The sequence below is a fragment of the Equus caballus genome, chromosome 3 (assembly GCF_041296265.1).
Source record: "Equus caballus isolate H_3958 breed thoroughbred chromosome 3, TB-T2T, whole genome shotgun sequence".
Classification (NCBI taxonomy): Eukaryota; Metazoa; Chordata; class Mammalia; order Perissodactyla; family Equidae; genus Equus; species Equus caballus.
Genome location: NC_091686.1, coordinates 9,443,554 through 9,467,552, shown reverse-complemented (window position 1 = coordinate 9,467,552; position 23,999 = coordinate 9,443,554). Strand labels below are relative to the sequence as shown.

Here is a 23,999-nt window from a genome sequence, read left to right as displayed (position 1 = left end):
CGCCACCAAACGCTGGCCCAAGAGGTGTCCCTGGAAGATTCAGCCACCCACATTTATTGAGTGCTTACTGTGTGCCAGGCACTGTGCGGAGCAATCTACATGCTGATCTGGTTGAATCCTCACAACGTTCCTTGAGGCAGCTACTGTTCCATCATGCCCATTGTACAGGTGAGGAGACTGAGATTCAAAGAGCTTAAGCAACCTGCCCTGGGCCACGCAGCCAGGAAGTCGGGGAACCAGGGTTTGAACCAGGTTGATGGGCCTCGGGAGCTTGAGGCTGCACCACCGGGCAGCTCCACCTTCGGTGCACAGTGAGAGGTAGCATGGAGTAAAGAGAGGCAGGAGGTGGAGAAGCGGCTGTGTCTTCTTGGACATCAGAGTGGGAGGGGCCAATAGAGACTGCCTAGCCCTGCTCCTGCAGCCCAGAGATGCTTGCAGATGGCCCAAGGTCACTCAGCTGGGGTGGGTGACAATGCTTCCTGAAGGAGGGGAGCCAGGAGGAGCCCACCTCCCCAGGTTGGGAGGACCAGGCCATGATAAGTGGCCCGGGGTGTGGAAAGGATGAGGACTGGTCACAGGAAGCGCCAAGTTCTCCCCTCTGGGGGGCCCTCAGCAGTTGTTCCCCAGAGCTCAGACACCCTTCCTGGCCTCCCCTGGGGTCCAAGCCCCCTGCAGACCAGGATCCAGCATGCAAAGCCCCCTTCTCCCCCACACCCCATCTCCTGCCCAGTCCTGCCCGACCAGCAGGTGAGAGAGCCCTGCCCCACGGGGCTTCATTCCTGAGCCTGCCCATTCCCTGCCCTCCACAAGAATGCAGGCCTTGTCTCCATCCCTTTGAAAGCTGGCTCAGGCCCAGACCAGACTGGGCGGGACAATGGCCTGGCTGCCCATGGGATCCAAATGGGGTGCAGGCTGAAGGGCTGCCTCTCCTCCGCCCTCTCCTACCAGCCCTGGCCCCGCCCCCAGGAATTAAAAAGAAGCCACTCACAGGCCTGTCTGGTGGCTGTCCCACTCTGGTGGCCCGGACCCTCCCCGCCCCTGGGGCTTTACTGCTCCTATTTGATAAAGGCCTCAGCCCAGAAGGTGGCTTGTCTCAGGCCCGCAGCGCAGCGCCACGACCAGGCTGGCCCAGAGGGGATGGCGCTCCCCGCAGCAGAGACCACCGCCTGCCTTCCTTTCGACCGCACACTGGGTGCCCCCCCTGCTGGTTCCTGGTCCCTGGCGCCTGTGTCCCCTCTGCCAGGGGCTCGTCCCAGAACCTGTGCCACGGTCCTCTCTTGGGCTTCAGGTCTCTCGGGGTGCCAGGTGTTGCGTTAGCTCATCTCATCCTAACGCCACCTCCTCCAGGTAGGGCCTATTAGTATTCCCATTGGACAAACAAGCAAACGGGTTCAGAGAAGTTAAGTGATTTACCCACATCACACAGTAAGGAAGGGACGGGGGCAGCATTTAAACTCTGGCCCCAGGACCCCCTCCTCACAGACCCTCCTCTGCGGCCTCCCGAACACCAGACCATGTCCTGCTGTCCTGCCCTCCCCAGGCCAGCCCTGCTGTCCTCTTCTCTCCCTCTCATGACCCCCCCTTCCATCTTTGCCGCCCCCTCCGGGAAGCCCACCTCCACCTGCCTCGTGACCAGGTGGGAGCCTCCCTCCTCTGGGTGGTCCCAACGGGAGCAGGTCCCTTTCCCTTTGGGAGAGGCCCTAACTGAGCCCCTCCTCCGCCTCCTGAGCCTTGCACAGCGCACTGCCCACAGCAGGGCCAACTTAAATCCATCCATTCCCGGAGCACGACGAGGGCCCAGTGCAGGCCAGCAGGGGTGACAGCCCGGCCCCAGGGCCGAGAGTGCAACAGGGGAGACAAAACAGAGGAGACACGTGGATGTGAAGGAGATGTGGCCACCATCGTCAGAGTCAAGACGGGAATACACAGAGAAGGCCGGGGCATTGACTTCAGATGGGTGGTCAAGGAAGGCCGCTGGGGCTGGCATTCGAGGGGACACTGAGGAAGGGGACAGAGCCAGCCAGGCAGAGAGTCGAAGGAGGACTCTCCAGGCAGAGGAGACGGCAGGTCACAGGCTCAGCGGGGGCAAGCTTGGCACGTCTGAGGGACAGGAGGGAGGTGGGTGGCAGAATGGTCTGGAATGGTTGTCAGTGAAGGAAGGCGTAGGGTAAGGAGAGGAGGTCGCTGAGGAGGGAGAGGCTGGGGAGGAGAACGGCAGCAGGGCGAGAGCGGTGAGGGTGGCTGCGCAGTCCAGTGAGGGCCGGCGGTGGCCGGGGCAACGGGGCAGCGGGCGGGTTCGGGGTGATATCTCGGATTCAGGGTGGAAAGGACAGTCAAGAAGGGACTTCGGCATTCATGCAGCAACCCCTTCCTTGCAGAGGAGGAAGCCTGGGGAGGGGCAGGGGCTTGTGGGGTCTCCCAGGGGGTGGGAATCAGACCCAAGTCTCAGTGGCAGTCCAGGTTGCACCACCTGGGGCTGGGGGCCGGGATCGCAGCCTCAGCTCGAGCCTGATGCAGGGGACGGGGCACGGGGCCTGGGAAGTGCTACTTGGGGCACTGCCCTTGGGGCAGGGGGAGAAGACCCCCAACTCACGTGGCAGAGTGAGGTCAGGGCAGGTGCTGGTGGAGGGCAGGAGAGGGGGCAAGGTGACCTTTGGTGACTCCAACACTGGCACTGGGCCTGGCCTGGGGGGCAGGGAGAGGACCAGGGATACAGATGCCCAGGACAGCCGTTTGCCAGATATTCCAGATGCCACGCAGCAGCCGTGGCAGCCTCAGGTGGGCCAGGCTCCAGCCTCGCCACTGAGCACCCAGCCAGGGCCTGGCGGCTCTGCAGCCCTCAGTGTCAGATGGGGGCTGTCCTATTGGAACCACGTGGCCCAGAGGGTCAGCTTTAGGGCTGCAGGGACCGCGGTCGCCAGTTTCCATGCGTCTCAGGAGTAATGAGTACCCTCTGCCCTGGGCAGGCCCCACCCACTGACTGCAGCCCTGTTGCCCACCAAGCATGTACAGAGCTGCTGCGTCTGCCTCAAGTCTGTGCTCCAAGAAGCCAGGATAATCATGCTGAGCTTGATCCAACCCTCTTACCATCTTTACAGGTAAACTGAGGCCCAGAGAGAGGCATCTAGGCTTTTAGAACATGGGAAGGCAGAATACCCAGCTGGCCAGGCCCACCGGGGTGGGTGGGGTAGGGAGGATGGGACTCAGTCTGGCCACGGCTCATGACAGGCAGGAGGGCCCAGCAGTGCCAGCCCTGTCCTGCACATCCACGCCGGTGGCTGTCTACTCACCGTGGCCGTCTGCTGCTGCGTGGCCTGGGCCGCAAACCGGGCCACGTGGTTGACGATGGGAGAGAAATTGGTGGGACCGTAGAAGCGGATGTGGGGCAGGCAAGCCGAGTACGCCTGGGCGATGCCGTCCACGCCTGCCTCGGGGAGAAGGGTCTGGGTCATCCCGGTCCTCCCTGCGCCACATCCACTCTCATCCCGACTGCTGACCAAGCGTCTGTTTCACGCTCACCCCAAAGGCCCCTGCCGAGGCCACTGCGGGCTCTGTGAGACTGGAAGCTCCCAGAAGGCAGGGCCAGGGTGGTATAAAGCAAAGAGCCCTGAATGTGGAGTCAGACAGACCTGAGTTCGAATCCTACCTTTGCCACTTCTTAGCTGTGGCACCTGGGGCGAGCTGTCTAATCTTTCCGAGCCCGTTTCCCTGTCTGTCAGTGGGACCGAGAATCCATACCCTTGTCCTGTTGGCCAGAGTAGGTCCCATGGGCTCTTCCCAGAGAAGGGGCGCGGCAAAGCCTGCAGTGGTGCTCTGGAGCATGGGAGGCCATCTGGAGGTCCTTCTGGACATGCTATGGCTTCTGCTCAGGGTTGGGGGTACTGACATGCTTGCACAGCCCCTGCACACAGTAGGTGCTCTGTGAACAGCTGCTGCTCCGAGCCGAAGAACGTCCCCTGCCCTGTGGCCCTGTCCAGACGCCTCTGGCTGGGGAGGAGGTTAACCCACCAGAACCTGGACAGAACGTCTCTGGTGACCTGCTCCAAACCACAGACCCAGCAGAAGTGCAGGGCCATGTTTCCGGCCAACAGATGCCCATGGCTTCTGAGTCTCAGCATTGTCCCCGAGTTGGCAACTTGATGCATTTCCTTTCCAAGTACAAACCTGGCCCAGCTTCAGGGATGCCCAGGGAAGGTCAGTGCTACACTCAGCCAAACCCTAGGCTGCAAGGTGTCACGGCGATAGGGACCACCCTCCTCCACACCCTCCTGGGTCCCCTTCTCCTCCGATAGTTTCTTAACTGACTCTGGGAGGCCCAGGGGTGAGCACAGACACCAAGCTCACTTCCTGCCCCTTCCTCCTCTCCTCACCCCCCAAGAACCCTCAGTCTTTGGGTGCCAAGGCTCCTTGTCGAAGGTAGGGGGTGCAGGGTGGGGCAGGGCCAGGCCCTCCCAGCAAGGGCGGAGGGAGGTGAGAAGGCAAAGGCCCAGAGAGGTGCAGTGATCTCTCCAAGGTCACACTGCCGGGAAAGGGCAGCAGCTGCCTTGCATCCAGGACTGCCTGACTCCAACCTCCAGCTCTTCCCCATCTGTCACTCTGAGCACGTGTGAGGGAGAGGGGATGGGAGAAAAGGACGGAAAGCTGGACTCCGCCCCTCCTCCCCCCAGGGAGATGGCCAGGCCTGGCAGGAACCCAGGGCACATGCAGGTGGACCTGACACTCACCCGAGCAGAAGGGGTTGGTGGGGTTGAAGTTGATGGCAAACTCATGGGAGACCTGAAACACAGAGAAAACGCTGAGCTCACAGCCTCCCGGCCCCAAAACTGTGCCCAGGCCCCAGCCCCACCAGGCCAAGGCTCCCTCTGACGGCACCTCTGCTGCCTGACCCCACTCCCAGGCCAAGGCTCTCCAGACCCCCGCATCTGCTTTTGCCTCCACGGCTGGCTGCTCTGACCCACACGGAGGCCCAACCACCCTCACTTCACAATGGAGGAAAGAGAACATTCCACAGCCCTACAGTCTCTTCTGGGGGGGCAGGGCTGCCTAAGCCTCCTCGATCCACTAGGAGAGTCCCTCAGTGGGACAGAGACGCCTCTGAGGGCGGTGGGCTCAAGGAGCACTTGGAATGCCCTCTGTCACCCACTGTCACTCTGGTGGGGGCTGCAGTTAGTGTCCCACCTCTTTGGGCCCCCAGGGCTTCCCCCCATCTTCACAGTAAGCACAGCGCTGGGAAGAGACGCCCCGTCTGCCAGAGAGACAAGCCGGGGGTGCGCTGACAGCCCAATTAGAGCTGGGCTGGGGGTCAGGAAGCAGAATGGGGCCAGAGAGGGCTGTCACAGGTCCCCGGGGCCCAGCCCCGAGCCCAGGGGGAGCATCAAAGGCTGGCCCCGCACTCTCCCGGATGCCGCTGGGCCCACAATAATCTGGGAACACAGAGGGACCCTAACCAGACACCGTTCAGGGCTGCGGGGGCTCAGGAGAGGCCAGAGCGCAGATGGAGGACCCCCGCTCACCCTTCCTCCCTCTCCCTGCGGTCTCACAGCCAAAACCCCCAGCCAGTCCCCTTCCCACTGCATGCCACACCCCACACTCAGCGCTTTGCAGACATCCCCTCACTCCTACAATGACCCAGGGAGGAAAAGCCAGTTACTACCCATTTTCAGATGATGAAACAGACGAGAATGTTCCCATGGTCTCCATTTACTGAAGGGCAGAGTTGGGGCTAGAACTGGGATCCGGCTGCCTCCTGGGCTGCCCTTCCATGAGCCCACGAACCTCAGAAGGTGTTCCCCTCACGCGGGTTTTAAATTAGGAGGATGAAGAGGTCTCAGGGAGCCTCTGCCCAGTGAGAGCTTCAGTCTGGGCACAAACAATCCCAGACAGGCTCTTCAGCTCGGAGACACCACAGTGGGGGTGCTGGGAAATCCCACCAAGTCCAACATCCCCATTTTGCCAGTAAACAAGATGAGGCCCAGAGAGGGGAAGCCAGGTGCCAAGGTCACACAGCAGAACAGGCCTGAGACCCGAGCTCCTCATGCCTCCAAAGGGGTTGGACTCCCAGCCTTGGAGAGCCCTGCTGGACCAAGAGGGGAGGGGCTCGAGCAGGGGAGTCCGCCCTGTCCTGTGAGTGGCGGCTGGCCTGAGGCGAAGACCCCTGGCTGTTCTGGGGAATGCGCGTTTGCTCTTTGCTCCCACAGCTGAGAGCTGGCCTGAAGCCAGTCCCCTGATGTCCCTCTTGGGCCCTGTCCCTGCCCAGGGGCCTCTTCACCCTGTACCCAGTCTGGGCTCCAGGTGTGGGGACTGGAGGTCCTTGTTGCCATGGCAACTTCATGAGCCTCTATAGAGACGAACAGGGGGGCTTGTACGGAGGGGGCTGAGAGAGGAAAATGGTTGCCAGGGAAACGGGCCTCCCTTGGGCCAATGACTTCCCACAAAATCAGATTTTAGGAGATTTTAGAGACCAAGGGGGAGAAGCTCCCTCCTGAAAGGGATGGATTAATATTCGGCTTTCTCCGCCACCCAATCTCTTCATTCCCCACTCTTTGCCCTCTTCCTTTGCAGGAGGGCCTGGAGGTCAAGTGGGTGGGCCATAGGGGTCACCCATCCACCCCGAGGGCTCTCAGGTCCTGTGCTCCAGCAGCTCCATTTCACAGGTGGGAAACCTGCGGCTCAGAAGGGCCGGGGAACACCCAGGTCCCACAGTGAGCCCACAGAGCCAGGACTGGACCTGAGGCACAAGGGGCCGTGTTGCCCACGGCAGCCCAGCCCCCTCCCACGCTTGCTGCCTTGGTTTCCCCGAGACACGCCAGCAAACAGGACAAGCTTCCTGGAGGCCACGCCAAGCCGATTAGGGGCCCCTGGGGACCGGCCAGCCACAGGTCTTTGTCCTGGGGCTCCCTGCTGCCTTCTGACAATCAGTGGCCCCGTTCATCCCACCTGGCGGCCCTGTCCTGTGGTCAGTGAGTTAATTAAGAGGCCACTCCCTGTGGCCCTGGCAGGGGCAGGGCAGAGGAGGGGGGCACAGAGGGAGCTGAAGGGATCTCAGAGTGACCATCCTCTCGGAACCTCAGTTTCCCCATCTGTAAAGTGGGGAGAGTCATAAACTGTGCTCTTCCCCTCCCCAGACCTTTGTCCGAACCCTTCCTTCTGCCCGGTCCCTCTCTGCATTGGGGTAACTCTGCTCACTTGACGGTCCCAGCCTTCATGCCATCACCTCAGGGACAGGCTTCTGAGTCCCTCGGCCACCGGGCAGGGCAGGGATCCTCTCTGGGCTCACGGCGCCCAGGGCCAGGGAAAACTGAGGTCCCAAGGACAGGCAGCCGAGGGGCACGCTCCTTCTAGCTCCTTCCAGCTCCCCATCCTCAGAGAACCAACACCTCTGTCTGCTCAGGCCGCTGGGCCCCAGATTCACTGTCGACAGATAAGTACTGCACACCACGTGTGAGCCAGGAGCCAGGACACACTGAGCAACCAAGTGCCCCCGAGCGCTGAGCCCTGGAGGGAGATGATCAACACGCACAGCAACACATACAGAAGTGACCAGAGCTCCACAAGGACGGTGCGGGCAGGGAGGCGGGGCCCCACGTGAGCCCGCTCAGGGAAGGCCTCCCCGAGGGGATGACCTCTCGGCTGAGAAGTGATGTGGGAAGTCAGTGAAAGAGAACCACAGGCCAAGAGACCATGTGCAAAGGCCCTGAGGTAGGAATGAACAGAAGGTTCAAGTGGCAGCAGCAAGACGAGTTAGAATGGGAGGGGGTGAGGGGCCTGGCGGGCAGGCCGGGCAGGCTCTTGCGGCAGCGGGAGGTGGGGCTGAGCCCGGTTCCAGCATCCCTCCTGGCACCGCCGAGCACGCCAGCCCCGCCAAGCCCCAGCCTCCCCAGAGCTGCCCTGTGACATTTCCAAGGAGCTTTTTGCGCAAGAAAACGTCTCATTCAGCCAGAGTTCTTTGAAAGCTGGCTGGTGTCCTAGCAACGGGCTCTTGCTGGGCCTGGCCGCACCAGCCCGCCCTGCCCCCAGCGGCATTGCCATGTCTGCCCAGAGCCCCAGCTGTAGGCCCGCAGGATCCTGTCCCCCCCATACATGGCCAGCAGGCCACTCCCTGAAATTCCAGATGAAAATCATCCTCCCCGGAGAGGAGGCGAGGGGAGCGCTCACTCTGGAAACGGCATGTGGACAGCAGGGCAGACGATCGGGGGCACTGGCTAAGACAGACCTGCAGATTTAGGAGCCTCTGTGCCCGCAGCCCCTGGCTCCTCATCAGAGAGGCGGCAGATTCTGAGAATAAACTTTAGAGTCCGTCTGCCCAGTTGGAACCCAGGCTCCCCGTTGTGAACATGACCTTGGGCCAGTCACTCCAGCCTCTGTTTTTTCACCTATAAAATGGACATCTCTCCATCCCCCCATCCTGCCTGCCCTCACCCCAGCCAGTCCCCGATCAGCAGCCAGAGTGGGCCTTCAAACATGCCAACTGGATTATGACACCCCTCGTGGACCCTGCAGCGGCAGCCTGTTGCTCTTTAATACGTGTTTGAGGCCCTGCCTGGCTGGCCCCTCTCCCAGCCGCATACGTCTCCATCCTGCCCACCTTCCATGGCGAATCCATCATGCCCACTTTCTTTCAGTTTCTCCAACTCCCCCTGCTCCCTCAGCCTCCCAGACTTTGCACAGAATGTTCTCTCTGCCCTGAACACTCTCCCTGCCCCATCACCACCCCCGGTCCCTCTGCAAACTCCTACTTTCCCTTTCCCTCTTGGCTCGGACCTTGCCTCCTCCAGGAAGCTTTCCCTGATACCCCAGGCCAGAAGGGTCCTCTTCTGGGCTCCTCCCAGGCCCGTGCTACCCCATCTCAGCACTGATGACCCTGCCTGTCTTCAGGGTTGCCAGATGGAATACAGGATGCCCTGTTCAATTTGAATTTCAGATAAACAAGGCATAGTTTTTAGTATAAGTATGTCCCAGGCAATGTTTAGAACACACTTATACTTAAAAACCTTGTTTATCTGAAATTCAAACTGAACTGGGTGTGCTGTTTTTATACGCTAAGCTAGCATCCTACTTGTCTTCCCCACCTGACTCGGGTACCAGGGGGCAGAGGCCACAACTGTCCTGCCCCTTGTTATCGCCCTGGTGCTTGCGTGAGGCGCCGGCTGAGAAACAGGTGTGGGGTCGAGGGAAACGCAGAGAAGGCAGAGCAGCTGCAGCCCCAGCGCCAGCCCTTTCCAAAGCAGACCCCGGAGAGGCCGTCCACGTGAACCCCATCTCCACCAAAAGAGAAGAGGCCGGCCTCACTCACCTTCCAGTCTGGGGGTAACTGGGCCCCAAAGCCCAGAGCCGGAAACATCTTGTCACTGATCAGAGAGAGGAGGAGAAACTGTGAGACAGCTGGACAGGGCCTCACCTTCCACGCCCCCCTCACCCCCCCAGGGCTCGGCCCACTCTGCCTTGCACACCCCCAAGGACAGAAAGACAAAGCTCACCACCCCTAGAAAAAGCTCTGTTCGATGAGCTGAGCCCAAACCCACCTCTGGGCACCTGGTGACCCCATCTGCACCTGTGGCAGACATTGCTAATCAACCACAGCACTTCTAACCAATGGGCCTGGGTGCAGCTTCTAGATCCTTCTCAAACTGAGACCTCGGGCAGCCACTAAACCAAGGTCGTGGTGGACGTGAAATGGACTGCCTGTCTCTTGACCTCCCTTTTATGGCTTGGAAGAACTGTCCTAAAATGAGAACTCTGGCTTAGCACTCAAGGCCCTTCATCATCGGGCCCCACAGCCTAGTCTCATCTCCTTCCACCTGTTGTCCCTCACAACCTACTCCCCTAGCCCTGGCCACTTGCTGTCCCCAAACACACAGGGCACCTTCACACTCCAACTTCAATCCTGTCGTGTCCCCTCCTGAAACACCTCTCCTCAATCTGTTCCCCATGGCAAACTCCTACTCATCCTCCAAGGCCCAGTTCAAATGGTCCCTGATACCCCAGGATGCTGCTCTCTTTGGTGCTCCCACAGCTCCTGCCTCACGTGTAAACTGGTGTCTCGGGACTGCGGTGATTTCTTCCCCTTGAGGAGGGCTTCCCCGAGGGCAGGGACCCTGTCACATCTGTTCATTAGTTCAACAGCTATTTATCGAGGCTCCCCCTGGCGTGTGGAGGACAAACCGTCAGGGGCCAGGGCAGAACAGGGGGCCAGTGAGGAGGCTACTGAAGCGGTCTGGGCAGGAGGTGATGGTGCTCCAGCAGGCTGGGAGCAGTGAGGTGGGAGCAGAGGTTGGATTCAAGGATGTTTTGGAAGGATCTGCTGAAAGGAAGAGGGAGGAGATGCGGGAAAGGAGTGAAGGCTTCTGGGGAGTGGTGCTGCCTCTCAGTGGGATGGCGAGAGGGACAGGGAGAGGGGCAGGAGCAGGGCAGGGCTCCAGTGCTCGCTCGGCGGGGCCTTGCTCAGTCTGAATGCCCGTGAGAAGGCTCAGCGAGAGGGCTGAGGGGGCAGCTGGAGCAGCGACAGCAGGCTCCCCGACCCGACCACGCAGATGGGACTTCCACCTCCCTTGCTCTGCATGTCCTACTTCTTTTAATGTGGCCTAGGATCACAGCCGCCCCTTAGGCCCTGAGCCTCCTGGGAGTCAGAGGATGGTCCTCAGGCTGCCTCTCTCGAGGAGGCCAAGTGCACACAGGATCCCCGAGTCTGCTCTCGTTCCTGCCAGGTCTCTGGCATCGGCACCTTCCTCCTCTGCTCCCCATGTGTTGGCCTCCTGGTCACTCCACCCTCCGACCTGGAGGTCCCAAGGAGCACCACCTGTGACAATGACGCCACAACCCTCAAGTGACTCCTGGATCCTCCAGGGCTCTCTGGACTTCGCATCTGGCCCATGCTGTTGGCGGCCACACCCTCTTCACAGCTGTCTGTCCCTGCCTTTCCACCGTCCCCACCCGAAGTCCTCCAGGAAGCATGGCGGGCAGGGAAGAGGCTGCTCCTCTGAGGTTCCCAACAGGAGCGAGGCTGTCAGGCCGTGAGGACCCGGGCCCAGGAACGAGAATGTCTGGCTTCCAGTCCTCCTGATCCATGTGACTCTGAACAAATTCTCCACCCCACCCTGGGCCTCCATCTCCTCCGCTCTGAAACGAGAGCTTGCAGCAACAGCAAAGCAGTGTCACCTTCTATCTTGACTCATTCCCTTACTGGCTATTTGGTGTGCTTTGTGGAGAAGGACCCCGTGTGGATCTGGGCTCGGTAGGTAAGAGTTCAGCAATCGATTAGCAATGTCTGCTACAGGGATCAGAATGGGCAATAATGGCACATATGCCATGTGCTGGCCATTCCTAAATTTGGTGATCTCTGGGTCCCTTCTACCTTTGACAAAATGAGCTTCTCAGGCTGGACGGAACCCGAGCTGACCTTCAGAGTCCCTCCCCAAGCTTACCTGTCATAATCCTGGATGATCTGCCCGACAGCCCAGATGGCTGACAGGTATTCGTTGGTGCCCATGGGGTTGATATAGTGCAAAGAGGACGGGTCAAGGGGATTCCCGTTGGAGGCTGTGAAGTCTATCCCAACCTGCAGAGTGGGGAAAAAGGCCCCCCAGTATGGCCAGAGACCCCAGCTCTCTATCTTACCCCCAGGGATCAGAGAGGCTGACGGGACATGGGAAGACCTGAAACCTGGAAACTGTCTGATTGTATTACTCCTCTGGCTCTAATGCCATCTGTGGCTCCCTATTGCCCAAGCATAAAGTCTATGGCCCAGATGTGACACAAGGCCAACTTACAGCCTCTAATTCCTTTCTCCCCCCACTGTCACTACCCACCCACTTATCTGTTCCCATTTCCAGGCCTTTATTCATAAGGTTCCTCTGCATGAAGAGCCAGGCCATCTTTTCTCCCTATCCAGTTCTCCTCCATCTTTTAGGCCCAATTCAAATGCCACTGCCCCAGTAAAGCCTCCCCAGATGCCTCGCTGCCACCCCAAGCCATCTCCCCACCATCCCTCAGACCCAGGGGCCCTGGACCTGGTGCTGCCTGGTCGGGCAGGGCCGGCTCCCCACCAGACTCATCGCAGGCCAGACCCCTGCCTCCAAGGAGCCAGGTCCAGGGCTGGGCACAGAGCGCCGGGCTGGTGCTCCACAGGGACTGGGGCGACGCGTGGGCAGGGACCCGGGCTCCACTGCTCTCTCAACCCAAGAGAAGCCTAGCCCAACCCCAGAGGAGCCGCACGGAGCCTCGGCCAGGACTGCACAGCAGCGGCGTTAGGAGAGGGACCCAGGGCAGAGCCGGCCGCCTTGGAACTTGGTGACCGTGGGCTGAGGCTGCTCCCCAAGGTCAGGGTGGCATGTCCTAGTCCTCCAGGGACCCCTGCAGGGCGCAGGCTAGAGCATGGCACACGGGAGGTGCTCAGTACGCATTTGCTGAATGACACCCGCACACAGGAGGAACAGGAGGGCCCGGCCTCTCTGTGGGGGAGGGGAGGGGCTGTGGACCAGCGGGGCTAGAGGTCAACAAGGCCAATCCCCTGGCTCCACATAGTCCTGCAGACGGCCTGCAGCCCCCATGGGATACAGAGGTGCTGAGGGAGAGTGCTGAGGCAAGACAGGAGGTGGGCCAAGCCTGGGACCCCAGCAGGCCTCCCGCTGGGCCTGGGCCTTCCCTCCGGGTGAGCCACAAAAGACCAGGTAAACGGGGCACACTCCAGGTCCCGGGCAGAGGGACAGTCCATTCTTTCAAGCAGCATGTGCTGAGCACCTGCTTCCTGCCGGGACCGTGCAATGTGCTGAGCCCGGAGCCGAAACAAGACAGTCCTGCCCTGAGGGCACTCAGTCTAGTGGGTGGACCAACAGGCACCAGCGAGAAATACTCAAGATCATTTCAGAGTGCCCTGAAGACAGTGAAATAGGAGAAGCGACAACGAGGAACTGGAGGCATCGGGGGAGGTGACAAGGAGGTGACCGCTGTGCCACGGCCTGAAGGATGGCAGCGCGGCAGCCAGGAGAAGGTACCGGGGAAGAGCGTTCCAGGCAGAGGGAACAGCAAATGCAACGCCCGAGGACAGACGAGCCTGGCACGCTGGGGGACAGTGAGGACCAGTGTGGATGGAGCCGAGGGAGCCGGGAGGAGGGGGTGGCAGGCGAGGTGAGGCAGGAAGGCCTGTGGCCAGTGAGGAGGAATCTGGCTTTTTTCCTTCTGTAGGGGTGTAGCCTGCGATGCTCCGAGGCCTGGGGGCCAGGCCCTGACCTGCCGCTGAGCCCTGACTCAGGCCCGTCGGCCTCTGCCCTCTCCTCTGGGCCACACCCCCCTCGCCCTGGCAGGATGCTGGGGGTGGCGGGGGAGCCTTACGGTGAACATGAGCTGGCAGCCTCCCAGGATGTAGTCCAGGAAGGAGTAGTCTCGGCTTATCTGGAAGAAAGTGGGGGATGAGGGAGCCACCCTGCACCTGCGGGCTAGCCCTCCGCCTGGCCACACTCCACCAAGGACCTGAGAGCTGCTGCTGTCAGCCCTGAAACCTCCCTAGGGTCAAGGAGGCCCAAGGGCAGACGGACAGGATCTGATGACCACAAACCCAGATCTCTGTGGAACCAGGCACTCAGAGCAACGGTTCCCAGCGGGCGGGGGGCACACAGACACAGACGCAGCGCGACGCCAGGCAGGGTCCCAGGGCCCAGCGGCAAGCACACCCACCAGTTACATGGCTCGGAAAGCTGCGACTGGTGGCTCTTCACTGGGAAGCCCTCTCGAGCCCTCGCCAACCTCCACTTTCAACAGAGCGGCCGGGCCTCTGGCCCAAGGCCTTCTGCTATAAATTAACAAAGCTGCTAAAACACTGCGTTTGTTTTGATGCTCTTTGCTTCCTTCTGGCAAAGGATATTGGCCTTCCAATTTTGGTGGAGTTATAAGGGTTCCTTTCAAAATAAATGTATTTAAGTAAAAAAAAGAAACCAGAATGAGGGGAGGAGGCAGGCTGATTATAACAAAAAATAAGTATGGCAGTGCCCAGAACCGTGAAAGCGGGATGTGAAGGACAGGTTTCAGAAACAAGGCCCCGAAATCACGATGCTGCAACCGACAGCTCACTTCCTCGGCGCGCCTGGGTGTGGGACCCCACCGGACGCTCACACGGACGCCGTTCGACAGCGCCGCCTCCAGACCAGGACACAAGGCCTGGGGTCCCGGCCCGCCAGCTGGCAGAGGGAGTGCCAGGACTCACTTGGAACCTTCCGGCCCAGCGCCCGGCTCTCGCTGCCATGGCCCAGGTGGCTCCCTTAACATCCCGCCCAACTCCGCCAGATGCCTGGCTCCCAGGTATCGGGGGTCCTGGCCCCTGACCTCTGCTGTGTGCATTTGCTGCCTTGCTGGGCCTCAGCGGCCTCGGCTACCCCACGGGAGTCACGGTTACCCGAGCCCTCACTGATGTCGCTGCCAGAGGACAGGGTGCCCCCACCGACGTCCTCTGCCCCCGGGATGCCCACCATGCAATGGACGAGCCACCAGCCTGGGGAGCAGCCACTCTCTACAGTGACCTCCAACCAGGAGAGGGCCCGGGAGGTCATCTCGTGACCTCCGCACAGGAACGTGATAGGAGACTAACCCTTCATGCTCAACCTCGTTAACACCCACATCCTCCAGATGAGGAAACTGAGGCCCAGAGAGCCTAGGCTCAGGAGGTCACAGAGCCAGGACATGGCAGAACCAGGACCTGCACCCACGCCCCGCTGGCTCCATTCCTGATGAGATAGCTCTGTCCATCTCTTCTGCGTGACCCCTGCCCGTGCGACCCCTGCCCTGTGCCCGCCCCCGCCGCCCACCTTGCAGGAACGCAGGATGATGATGCCCGAGTTTTTATAGTTCTTTTTTTTCTTCTGCTTCTTGGGGTTGATGCACTCGAACTCCAGCTGGGCAACACGGGAGAGAAAGGCAAGCTCAGCTCAGGGCTTCCATGGGGACTGACCCTCCCCCAGGCCCCAGAATCCCCTCCACAGCATTGACCAGGGCCAGCACGCCTCCTCCAGGAAGCCTTCCTGGACGTCCACACCAGAAATGGTTCCTGTCACCCTGGGCTCACACCAGGCTGTGCCTGCCCAAGGTGGGCGGCTCTGCAACTGTCCCCACCCCAGATAACCCACCTACATCCTGTCTACTCATGCACCCAGAACTGTCACCCAGGACCCAGCTCCTTGGGGTGAGCTTAATGGATAGCTCCTGAGGGCTTAAAGTGCCAGGCACTTTACCAGTATCGTCTCATTTAATTCCCACTCTACTCCTCTGCCCCTATTTGACAGGTGGGGAAACTGAGGCTCAGAGAGAACGACTGTCTTGCTTAAGGTCATACAGAGACAGGTGGGGTCTGAGCCCCTGATTCAAAACCTGTGCCCATTCCCATGCCCTGCTGAGGTCTTGGGGTCCCGCAGGCGCCCAGCTCACCGGGACGCCATCCCGAGCAGCACACATCTGTGACACTGAGGTCTGGAACTCGCCGATGAAGTCGTGGCCTCCATCGTTGTCATAGTCGTAGCACATGACCTGGGTGGGTCCAGTGAGGTCACCCCAGAGCTACCCCCCGAAGCAGTGCTCTCCAGCCCCTCTCAGCTTCCTGAGCAGACCCCATGTCTTCGTTTTGGTGGTGCCTCCCTCTCCCCCCAGCATCTGCCTAGCTGGCCTGGGATCACGGTGTTACCTCCTGAACTGCCTCCTACAGGAAGCCTTCCAGGATTGCTGGAAAAAGAAGAAAGCGTGCCCACCCCACCAACAGAGGCTGTACCCTCTGGTGCAGGAAGCTCGACTCCTCACACACCTGTCACTCAGCTTGCCATCTGTCTTGGGTTGTGGCCCACCTGGCCTCATAGGCCACGGCCTGGAGCTTCTTTTAGATGTTTTTTCCCCTGAGATGGGCACAAAACCCCCCAGCTTTGCATGCTAACTCAGCTGCAGTGACACTCCTAGGAGGAAGGCAGGTATTTTCGTACCCATTCCATTGTACTGATGGGTAAACCGATGCCCTGAGAGGGAGACCCAAAGCCTCAAAGTGGCAGTCCAGACTCAGCTGTCCTGGAACCCTGTTTGGGGATCCCGCCCTGGCCTGGCCGCCTCGCTGCCCCCATCTGCTCAGACATGGCCCCTGAGGACTGAGGGCTTTTGGAGACCAGGAGTCATGGTCTTCATCACAGCGACAGCGCCTGGCCATTTCCAGGCGTTTCCGCATCCAGTGCCTCAGCTAGTAGCACCGCAGCCCTCGGGAAGGAGGCGGGCGCCATTCTGTGCCCGTCTCAGAGAAGGGCCCGCAGAGACGGGGGCCCTGCCCAGATCACTCAGAGGGTCAGGCAGACCTGGGACCAGGACCGGGCCCCGCCCCGCGGTGGGTGCTCTTCCTGTCTTAATAAGAAAGAGCTCTGCTAAGGCCCCCCCCAGGAAGCCTCAGGCAGACGGGGCGGGAGGCTGGAGCCAGAAGGGTGGGGAGCCCCCTCACCTGGACGGGCTTCTCCATGTCCCCATCACACAGGGACACCAATGGCACAGTGAACGGTTTCCACACGGGGTCCAGCGTGTACTTGATCACCTGCAGGACAGTGAGGGGCGAGGGTGGGCTCAGGCCCAGAGGCAGCAGTGCTCTGGGGTCGGGCCAGCCCAGTGGGGATGGGGTGGCAAGACGGAGAGGCCCACAGCCACGCTTCTGGGGATGGAAGTGAGCATCCCCGTGGCCGGGAGGGAACAAGTCCTTTGGGCGCCATCATGGGTTTTCCTGCGCACTGCACGGCTGTGACTGCACAGCCCCATCCTGCGCTGTGGGGGTGGCCCTGCTGCAGACCCACTGGCTGGGAGACCCCCGGGCCCCCAGGCACCCACCTCAGTCCTGTGGACCAGCATCCACTTGCCATCATCTCCTGGCTTATAAAACTCGAGAAATGGGTCTGACTTCCCAAAGAGATCCTGGAGGAAGCAGGAGGACGCGCGTGAGGGCGGCACAGCTCTGGCTCCAGATGGGAGCAGGGTGTGGCCCAGCCGCCTCCCCCACCCAGCATCAGGGGTGGCAGCCACGGGCAGAGCCAGCTGGGCCCCCTGCCCTCGACCTCCGCAGGGCTAAGAAAGAGGCCCAGGGCAGCCGCGGCCCCCGGGACCAACCGGCTCCCCCAGGAGAAGCCAGCCCATCCAGGGGCCCCAGAGCTTGTGCTGAGAGACCCTGAGACCTGGAGCCCGCGGGAGTTCCACCTGCAGCCTCTCAGATGGGGCACGACTTCCAAAGGGTGACTCTCCCCAGTGCAGGGGAGGCCCCCAGCAGGATGTGATTTCAACTTATCTTAGTGGGGATCTGAACAACTGAAACTATTCAGCACATTACAGAAAAGATATGATGTCCTCTAAAAAGCCATTTATTTAGGTTAATAAAGTGTCAAGCTAAAGAACCTACATTCAAGTGGGGGAGACAGAATTTAAAAAGTAAACAATACATGTTAGGCAGTAATTAGCGTTAAAAAAACAAGTAAAATATGAGGGAGTGGGAAATCAGGGACCACTGCAGTTTGAGGAAATGCTTCCCTGAGGAGGTGACATAAGAGCAAAGGTTTGATGGGGGTGAGAATACTCAGGGAAATGATCACTCCAGACAGAGGGAATAGCAAGTGCAAAGGTCCTGAGGCAGGAAGGTGTCTGGTATTATCCTGGGACAACGAGGAGGCTGATCTGGCTGAAGCAGAATGAAGGTGGGGAGAGTGGAAGGGGCGAGGTCAGGGGGTCAGGGGGCTGTGACACATCCAGTGGGGCCCCATTGGTTACTGCAAGGATCCTAGCACTTACACTAAATGAGATAGGGAGACCCAAGGAGTGGGTTTCCTGCCACGTCTTGAATACCTCTAAGTGAGGGAAAACTCACTACTCAGGGGTTAAGAGGTGGCCAGTAGAGCCCTGTGCTCTGGACCGGTCCCTGGGGGGTGATGAAGGTGGTGGCCAGAGCCCCAAGGCTAGGCCATGTGACCCTGGGGCTGAGGAGGGACACTGCTCCCTGGGGGAGAGCCCCCTCCGCTGCCGGCTCACCTTCTTGTCCAGCTTCCTGCCCGCCAGGCTCAGTGTGACGACCCGGTTATCCGACAGCTCCTGGGCCGCGATCTGTAAGGCCAGAGGAATGGGGGGGCGGGGTCAGGACATGTTCCTTAGTCCCCCCCGCCTCCTGACTGTGCCTCAGGAGTCAATTCTTCAGGGCAGGAGGGGGAAGAAGGGGAGAGTGCCAGGCGAACTCGGACAAGTCTCTCGTCTTCCCTAATTCCCAGTCTCCATCTTCTGGAAAACGCTGTAAACCATCTGGATATGAGGAACCAGGAAGTGACCCCACAGGGCTCAGGAGAGGGGGCCATGGGATGGCGGGAGGACATGAAGCAGGGACCAGACTCGAGGGGTGATCTTGAGCCCTGAGGAGAGGTTCTGGGCCAGGGAGCCACCTGACAGGCCCCCTGAGGTCCCCAGTGCAGACCCAGAGAGCACAGCCACCTCAAAACCCCAAGGCCACAGGAATTCCAGCAACTTCACTATACAGCCAGGGAAAGGGAGGCCCGGGCAGGGACGGGAGCCACCTGAGCTCCCTCTGCGGTCCCATCGGCTCACACTGTCATCCATCCTCCAGGTCTTCCCCATCAGCCAGGGCCCTCTGGCCTCAGCCCAGCCAGGGACCGACCAGCTGGGTGACCCCAAGGCTGCCATCTGCCCTCTCTGGGCCTCTCTCACCCCTCCCCACAGAGTGGCAGGCATAGCCCTCAGGCCAACAGCCACAGCGGGCTGCATCCTCTCTTGGCTGGGGCTTCCTCTCCCCCACACCTCTATGACGGCCTCCCCCAACAAGCTAGGCGACCCTCCAGAACCCCAGAGAGAAGCCGGGCTGATGCCCCGCCCCCCTTCCTCTCCTCCGGCTGACACCTGCTCAGCGACCTGCAGGGCAGGTCCTATTATTGACCCCTTTTCACAGAGGAGGGACAGAGGCCCCTAGTGGAACCACTGGAAGTGCCAGAGGGGACGGTACACGGGCTGGGTGGGGCCGGCCCGCAAGCTTCCAGGTGGCGGGGAGCCGGCTGGCGCGGGAAGGTATTTACATGGGAGGTTTCGAACTCCGAGAGGTGCGGGGAGGTTGGGAGGGGACATTCCGGGTGGCAGGAGCAGAGGTTAAGGGCCCGGGGTATATGCAGGGTATGCTAAGAATTCAGTGTGCCTTAACCCGGGTCATGAAGCGGGTAAAACACACCGAGGCAGGAGAGCGAGGTGGGGACTCCCGGGTCCCTCGGGCGGCGGGGTGTAGGGAGGTTCCAAGGCAGGGGGGTAACGCCCCGCGCGCACACAGAGACCCCTCCGCCCTGGCACCGCCAGTTCCCTCCGGGGCAGCACACGGCTCCGAAGGGGACCGGCGACAAGCCAGGAGAGTCTGTCTGGCTGAACCGCCCCGGGGCGCTTCCTGTCTGGCTTCATTCGGTTCCCTCCTCTGTAAAACGAGGTTGCCCTGCCTTCAGGGAGGGTGAGGCCCGAGGAGGTCGGAGGGGAAAGGGCCTGCGCAGCACGGGCACCGCCGAGCATCGCGGAAATCATTGCACCATGGGAATCGTTGCGCATCGCGGGCACCACCGCGCACCTCGGGCATCACCGCGCATCGCAGCCACCAGCAGAGCTCCGAGGAGCCAGGCGCTTCTGAACGACCCCCAGGGAGGACAGTCAGGGGCCAGTGCGGGGAGGGGATGCTGGGAGGGCGCTGGAGGCCTCCAGGGAGGAGTCGGAGCGCCCCTGCCCAGGGAGTAGGAGGCCGTTGGGGCCTCTGACAGCCCCCCTCCCCACAGCTTGGCAGCCCCCAATGCATCATATGCGGAGCCAGGAGCCCGTTGCTAAGAGACCTGTTGCTAAGTTGTAAGTTGGGCTTTTTACTCCAAACAAAGCTGGTGATTATCTGCCAGGCAAGAGGCCCATTGATGGAGGAAGGCAGCGGGCAGAGGCGGAGCGGGGGAGGGCGGGGAGGGGGCCAGTACCGTAATCAGGCCCTTCCCCGCAGGCTTGTCATTCATCAGCAGCAGAGGCCGAGTGATCTTCTTGCTGGAGACGATCTTCGGGGAGACAGGAGAGAGAGGCGCTCGTGAGGGATGGCGCGGAGGAAAATGCTCAACAGGCGCCCCTCACAGCTCGTGCTCCACGCCGGGAGCTGGCTAAACCTCCCGCGGTGCGATCCTCCTCACCGGAGGCAGACAGCAGCCTGCTAACCCCAGGGGGCGGCTGAGGAGACTGAGGCTCAGAGAGGTTAAGACACTCGCCCAAGGTCCCACAGCTGGGATGGAATCCGGGCAGTCCGACCCCCACCAACCTGGCTGCCCCCAGGAAAAGGCTCTTGTGAAGCTCCCGTTCTGGAGACAACTGTAGGGAGTGTATCCCCCTGTCTGCCCCCACAAGCCGTCCACAGCCGCCACCTTCCCTAGGGTCTGATCCCAGATGGAGAGGCTCAAACCCTGACTCCTGTGTGTTTCCACTGTTTGAAGAGGGAGGACATTCACACAGGGTTCAGCGGTCACTACAGCACAGAAAGGAGGAGTGGAGCATATCGTAAAGTCGCCCTACCCAGCCCCTGAACACCCCATTCCCACACGCAGCATAGGACCCCGCTTCTCCCGGAAAACGGCCATGTGTCTTTGTGCCGATATGAGCACGTTCCTATTCACCCGGGGCTGGTCTGTCTCCCCAGGCCACTCTCTGCCCTTCCCGCCTGCTCTGTGCCACTGTGGCTGCGTCACCCGCTCCCCCTGCCTCTGGCTTTCGGGGGTTCACCAATGGGGGCGCCAGCAGGAGCCGGGAGAGCCGGGGGGCACGGCTGGGCTGCGGTCTGGCAGGAGCTCTGCTGTTTGTCGCCGGCCTCAGCTGAGTCCAGGGCCCCCCCACGGCCACAGCTCTCGCCATGGCCACAGCTCTCGCCATGGCCACAGCGCTTCCGGTCCTGCCCCTCCCTCCAGGCTAGAGCGCGGCTTCCTGCCGGTGTCAGGCCCTGTGGCCGCCCCTCGTCCTGAAGCCTCTCCTCGGTCACCCTGGAGGGTGCAGCCCCGCGGCAGGGACCTGACGGAGCGCCCCGCTTCTTACACAGCTGTAGGGCCCCTGCTTTTCTCATTGACTGTCGCCTCTTGGAAGGCCCAGGGCATTTCAATCTCCACCAGGTCCTCTCAAAGCATTTCCCGCTTTATTCCCTCCCCAACCCTCCAGGCTGGGTGGTCATCATTAACTCGCTGACATGTGGGGACACTGAAGCCCAGAAGCAGGTGGGGCTTGCCCAAGGGCACATAGCTAGAAACGATGACTGGAACTTCTGTCGGGGGCTCCTAGCCCTGTTCCTCCCCCCATAAGCTCACCAAGGACCGAGCTGGATGGGGAAGTATGGCCCAGAGGAGGAAAGGAAGTTACCCAAGGTCACACAGCAAGCCAGCCTTGAAGTGGGACTACCAGGGGTGTCTTGGCTGCTGTCGGATGCCCCTACCCCAGGAAGCCAAGACCACGCTTCATCACTTCTAGCCATCAGAAGCTCTGGCCACGTGGGGTCCCCATTCCTGGGTGCCAACAACGGGCTGGCACTGTGCTCCATGTCTTCCGGTGGGAGCTCTTCAGCCGGGCCCCCAACCCACAGGCTACTCCCCCTTCCTGTGCCTGCCGGTCCCCAAGGCCAGGAAAACAGGGCTGGGGAACGCAGGGGGCAGGAGAGACTCTCCGAGGGGCCGCCGTGTCCCTGGGAGCGGGGTGAGGCCCGGGGGCGGGGGGGGGGGCCCGCCCCGCCCGCCTGCAGGAGGCCCGCTCACCGTGCCCAGGCTGCAGGAGAACTGGCCCAGGAAGTCGTGCTCGTCGAGCTGCGCGCTGGACTTGTCCTGGTCGAACAGGGCGAACTGGAGCTTCTGCACCTCCTCAAAGTGGTAGTCCAGCACAAACTTCTTGGAGAACGCGGGGTTGAGGTTGTTGACTGCGGTCTCCGTCCTGTCGTACTGGCAGAGGGGCAGAGGAACGAGGAACGGGAGTCAGGCGTTGGTTCCCCGCTTCCCGGGCTGCTGGACACCATTCTGCTACCTGGCTGAACACGTCTCTGTGCCGGGCACTCACAGCCAGTTAGTTACCTGGGTGGCTGAAGCGATTCTTACTCCCAGCTCACAGAGGAGGACACTGAAGCACAGAGAGGTTAAGTGACTTACCCAAGGTTGAACAGCTAGAGGGGCAGGGCCAAGATTTGAACCCAGGTCTGACTCTAGCGCTCACGTTCTTAACTCTCTGGCCCTGGCTCCATACATACCCAGGTGCCAGGGTAAGAGCTCGGCCCTGTCCCTTCCTAGGTAAGTGACAGAGAGCAAGTCCCTTTTCCCATCTGGGCCTTGGTTTCCACTTCTGCAAAATGAAGGGATGTGACCATCTTTGGTTTTCATCCTTTTTATTTTGGGAGAGCCCTTCATTCAGCCCACATTTTACATGGAAGCTGAGAGAGGACACAGAAAGAAGGAGGAGTGCTTATGGGGAGGTGGGGTCGGCCCCCCCCCACACCCCCCAGGCAGAGGTTGTGCCCTGTATAGAATCCTGGGATGTCAAAACTGGCAACCGTGCGGCCCCACAGCCCCCACCTACTGGGGAAGCTGAGGCTGGGTAAGGACAGGGCCGTGTACTGTGGGGCTGGGCCAGGAACCCCGCCTCTTGGTCTCGTGACACTGAGGCCCCAAACCGCGGAGTCTGGGTGATGGTCTATTCTGGGGCCGGGGCCGTGCTGACCTTCCTCCCGCCCAGTCCATCTCCAAGGGCTGGAGCAGCCGGGAGGGACGAGGTCCTGGCCTCGGGCTATTTTTAGCCAGGGTGGCCGGCCTGGGTGGGACAGAGGCCGTCAGGGGGTGGGGAATGCCATGAGTGGGGGCGGGGTGCCGTGGGGGAGGACGCCACTCGCTGAGGGGCAGCCGGGGGTGCCGGGGGCCTGGCAGAGGACAGCAGGGTGCTCCAGATCTGCCAGGTCTGGGGCTCCCCCCAGGAGGCCTCGGCTCACCCCACGTCCCACCTCCCACTTCTGGCTGCACCACCAATGCACTGGGTGGCACAGCGGAGTCCCCACTGGCCCTGGACCTCCGTTTCCCCTCTGTAAAATGGGTCCGCAATCTCAGCACCACCTCCTGGGCACGAGAATTAGGACCCAACGCCTGTGGAAACTCTGCGTGAACCACTGTGTGTCCAGTCGGATGCCCACTGCGGCCCAGTTAAATAACTATAAAAATAGATACATATTTTGGAAAATGTACACGCATGTAAAACTATCTGGAAGGCCAGATACCAGACGTTAACAGTCGATCTCCCCGATGGGCAGGCTCCCAACCGTTCTGATTTTTTTCTTTAGGTCTATCTGGATTTTCCAAATTTATTACGATGACTATAAACCCCTTTGGAATAGGAACCAAGCAATTTTTGCAACTTAACAGTGTAGATTTCTCAACATCCTTCCTCCAGCTCCGTCTCTCCCCAGCCCTCAGGACAAAGTCTGCCAGCGCAGAAGTCCTGGGTGGAGGCACCATCCACATCCCCAGGTGGGGCTCTCCAAGATAGGCAAGGACAAAATCCTCAAGTCACAGATGAGGAGACAGGCTCAGGGAGGGACAGTCACTTGCCCAAGGCCACACAGCAGGGAGTGACAGAGCTGGGTCTTGGTCCAGCTCCTGGACCAGAGCCTGAATTCTCAATTTCTCTGTTCACTCCTCAATGTGTGTTCATTTAGGAATAAGTGTGGAAGGTTATTTAAAAAGTGGAAGCGGGGCCAGCCCAGTGGTGCAGCAGTTAAGTTCGCACATTCCGCTTCTCTGCGGCCCAGGGTTCTCCAGTTCGGATCCCAGGTGCGGATATGGCACTGCTTGGCACGCCATGCTGTGGCAGGTGTCCCACACATAAAGTAGAGGAAGATGGGCATGGATGTTAGCTCAGGGCCAGGCTTCCTCAGCAAAAAGAGGAGGATTGGCAGCGGATGTTAGCTCAGGGCTAATCTCCCTCAAAACAAAAAAAGTGGAAGC

The 23,999-nt window shown here is 60.7% G+C and overlaps 1 protein-coding gene across 2 annotated transcripts in view; it reads right to left on the bottom strand.

Moving 5' to 3' along the window:
- Window positions 1-23,999, bottom strand: part of CPNE2 (copine 2) — a 46,367-nt gene that overhangs the window by 6,008 nt on the left and 16,360 nt on the right. For both annotated transcript variants that reach the window (XM_023637034.2, XM_070261842.1), the window contains exons 3-14: window positions 21,777-21,956; window positions 19,977-20,051; window positions 18,013-18,084; window positions 16,828-16,911; window positions 16,451-16,540; window positions 15,409-15,507; window positions 14,793-14,879; window positions 13,327-13,386; window positions 11,421-11,554; window positions 9,293-9,347; window positions 4,725-4,776; window positions 3,291-3,424 (exon numbers count right to left, since the gene is read on the bottom strand). In XM_023637034.2, the coding sequence (XP_023492802.1) occupies window positions 3,291-3,424; window positions 4,725-4,776; window positions 9,293-9,347; window positions 11,421-11,554; window positions 13,327-13,386; window positions 14,793-14,879; window positions 15,409-15,507; window positions 16,451-16,540; window positions 16,828-16,911; window positions 18,013-18,084; window positions 19,977-20,051; window positions 21,777-21,956 (1,122 nt within the window). The remainder of the gene's footprint in view (window positions 1-3,290; window positions 3,425-4,724; window positions 4,777-9,292; window positions 9,348-11,420; window positions 11,555-13,326; window positions 13,387-14,792; window positions 14,880-15,408; window positions 15,508-16,450; window positions 16,541-16,827; window positions 16,912-18,012; window positions 18,085-19,976; window positions 20,052-21,776; window positions 21,957-23,999) is intronic.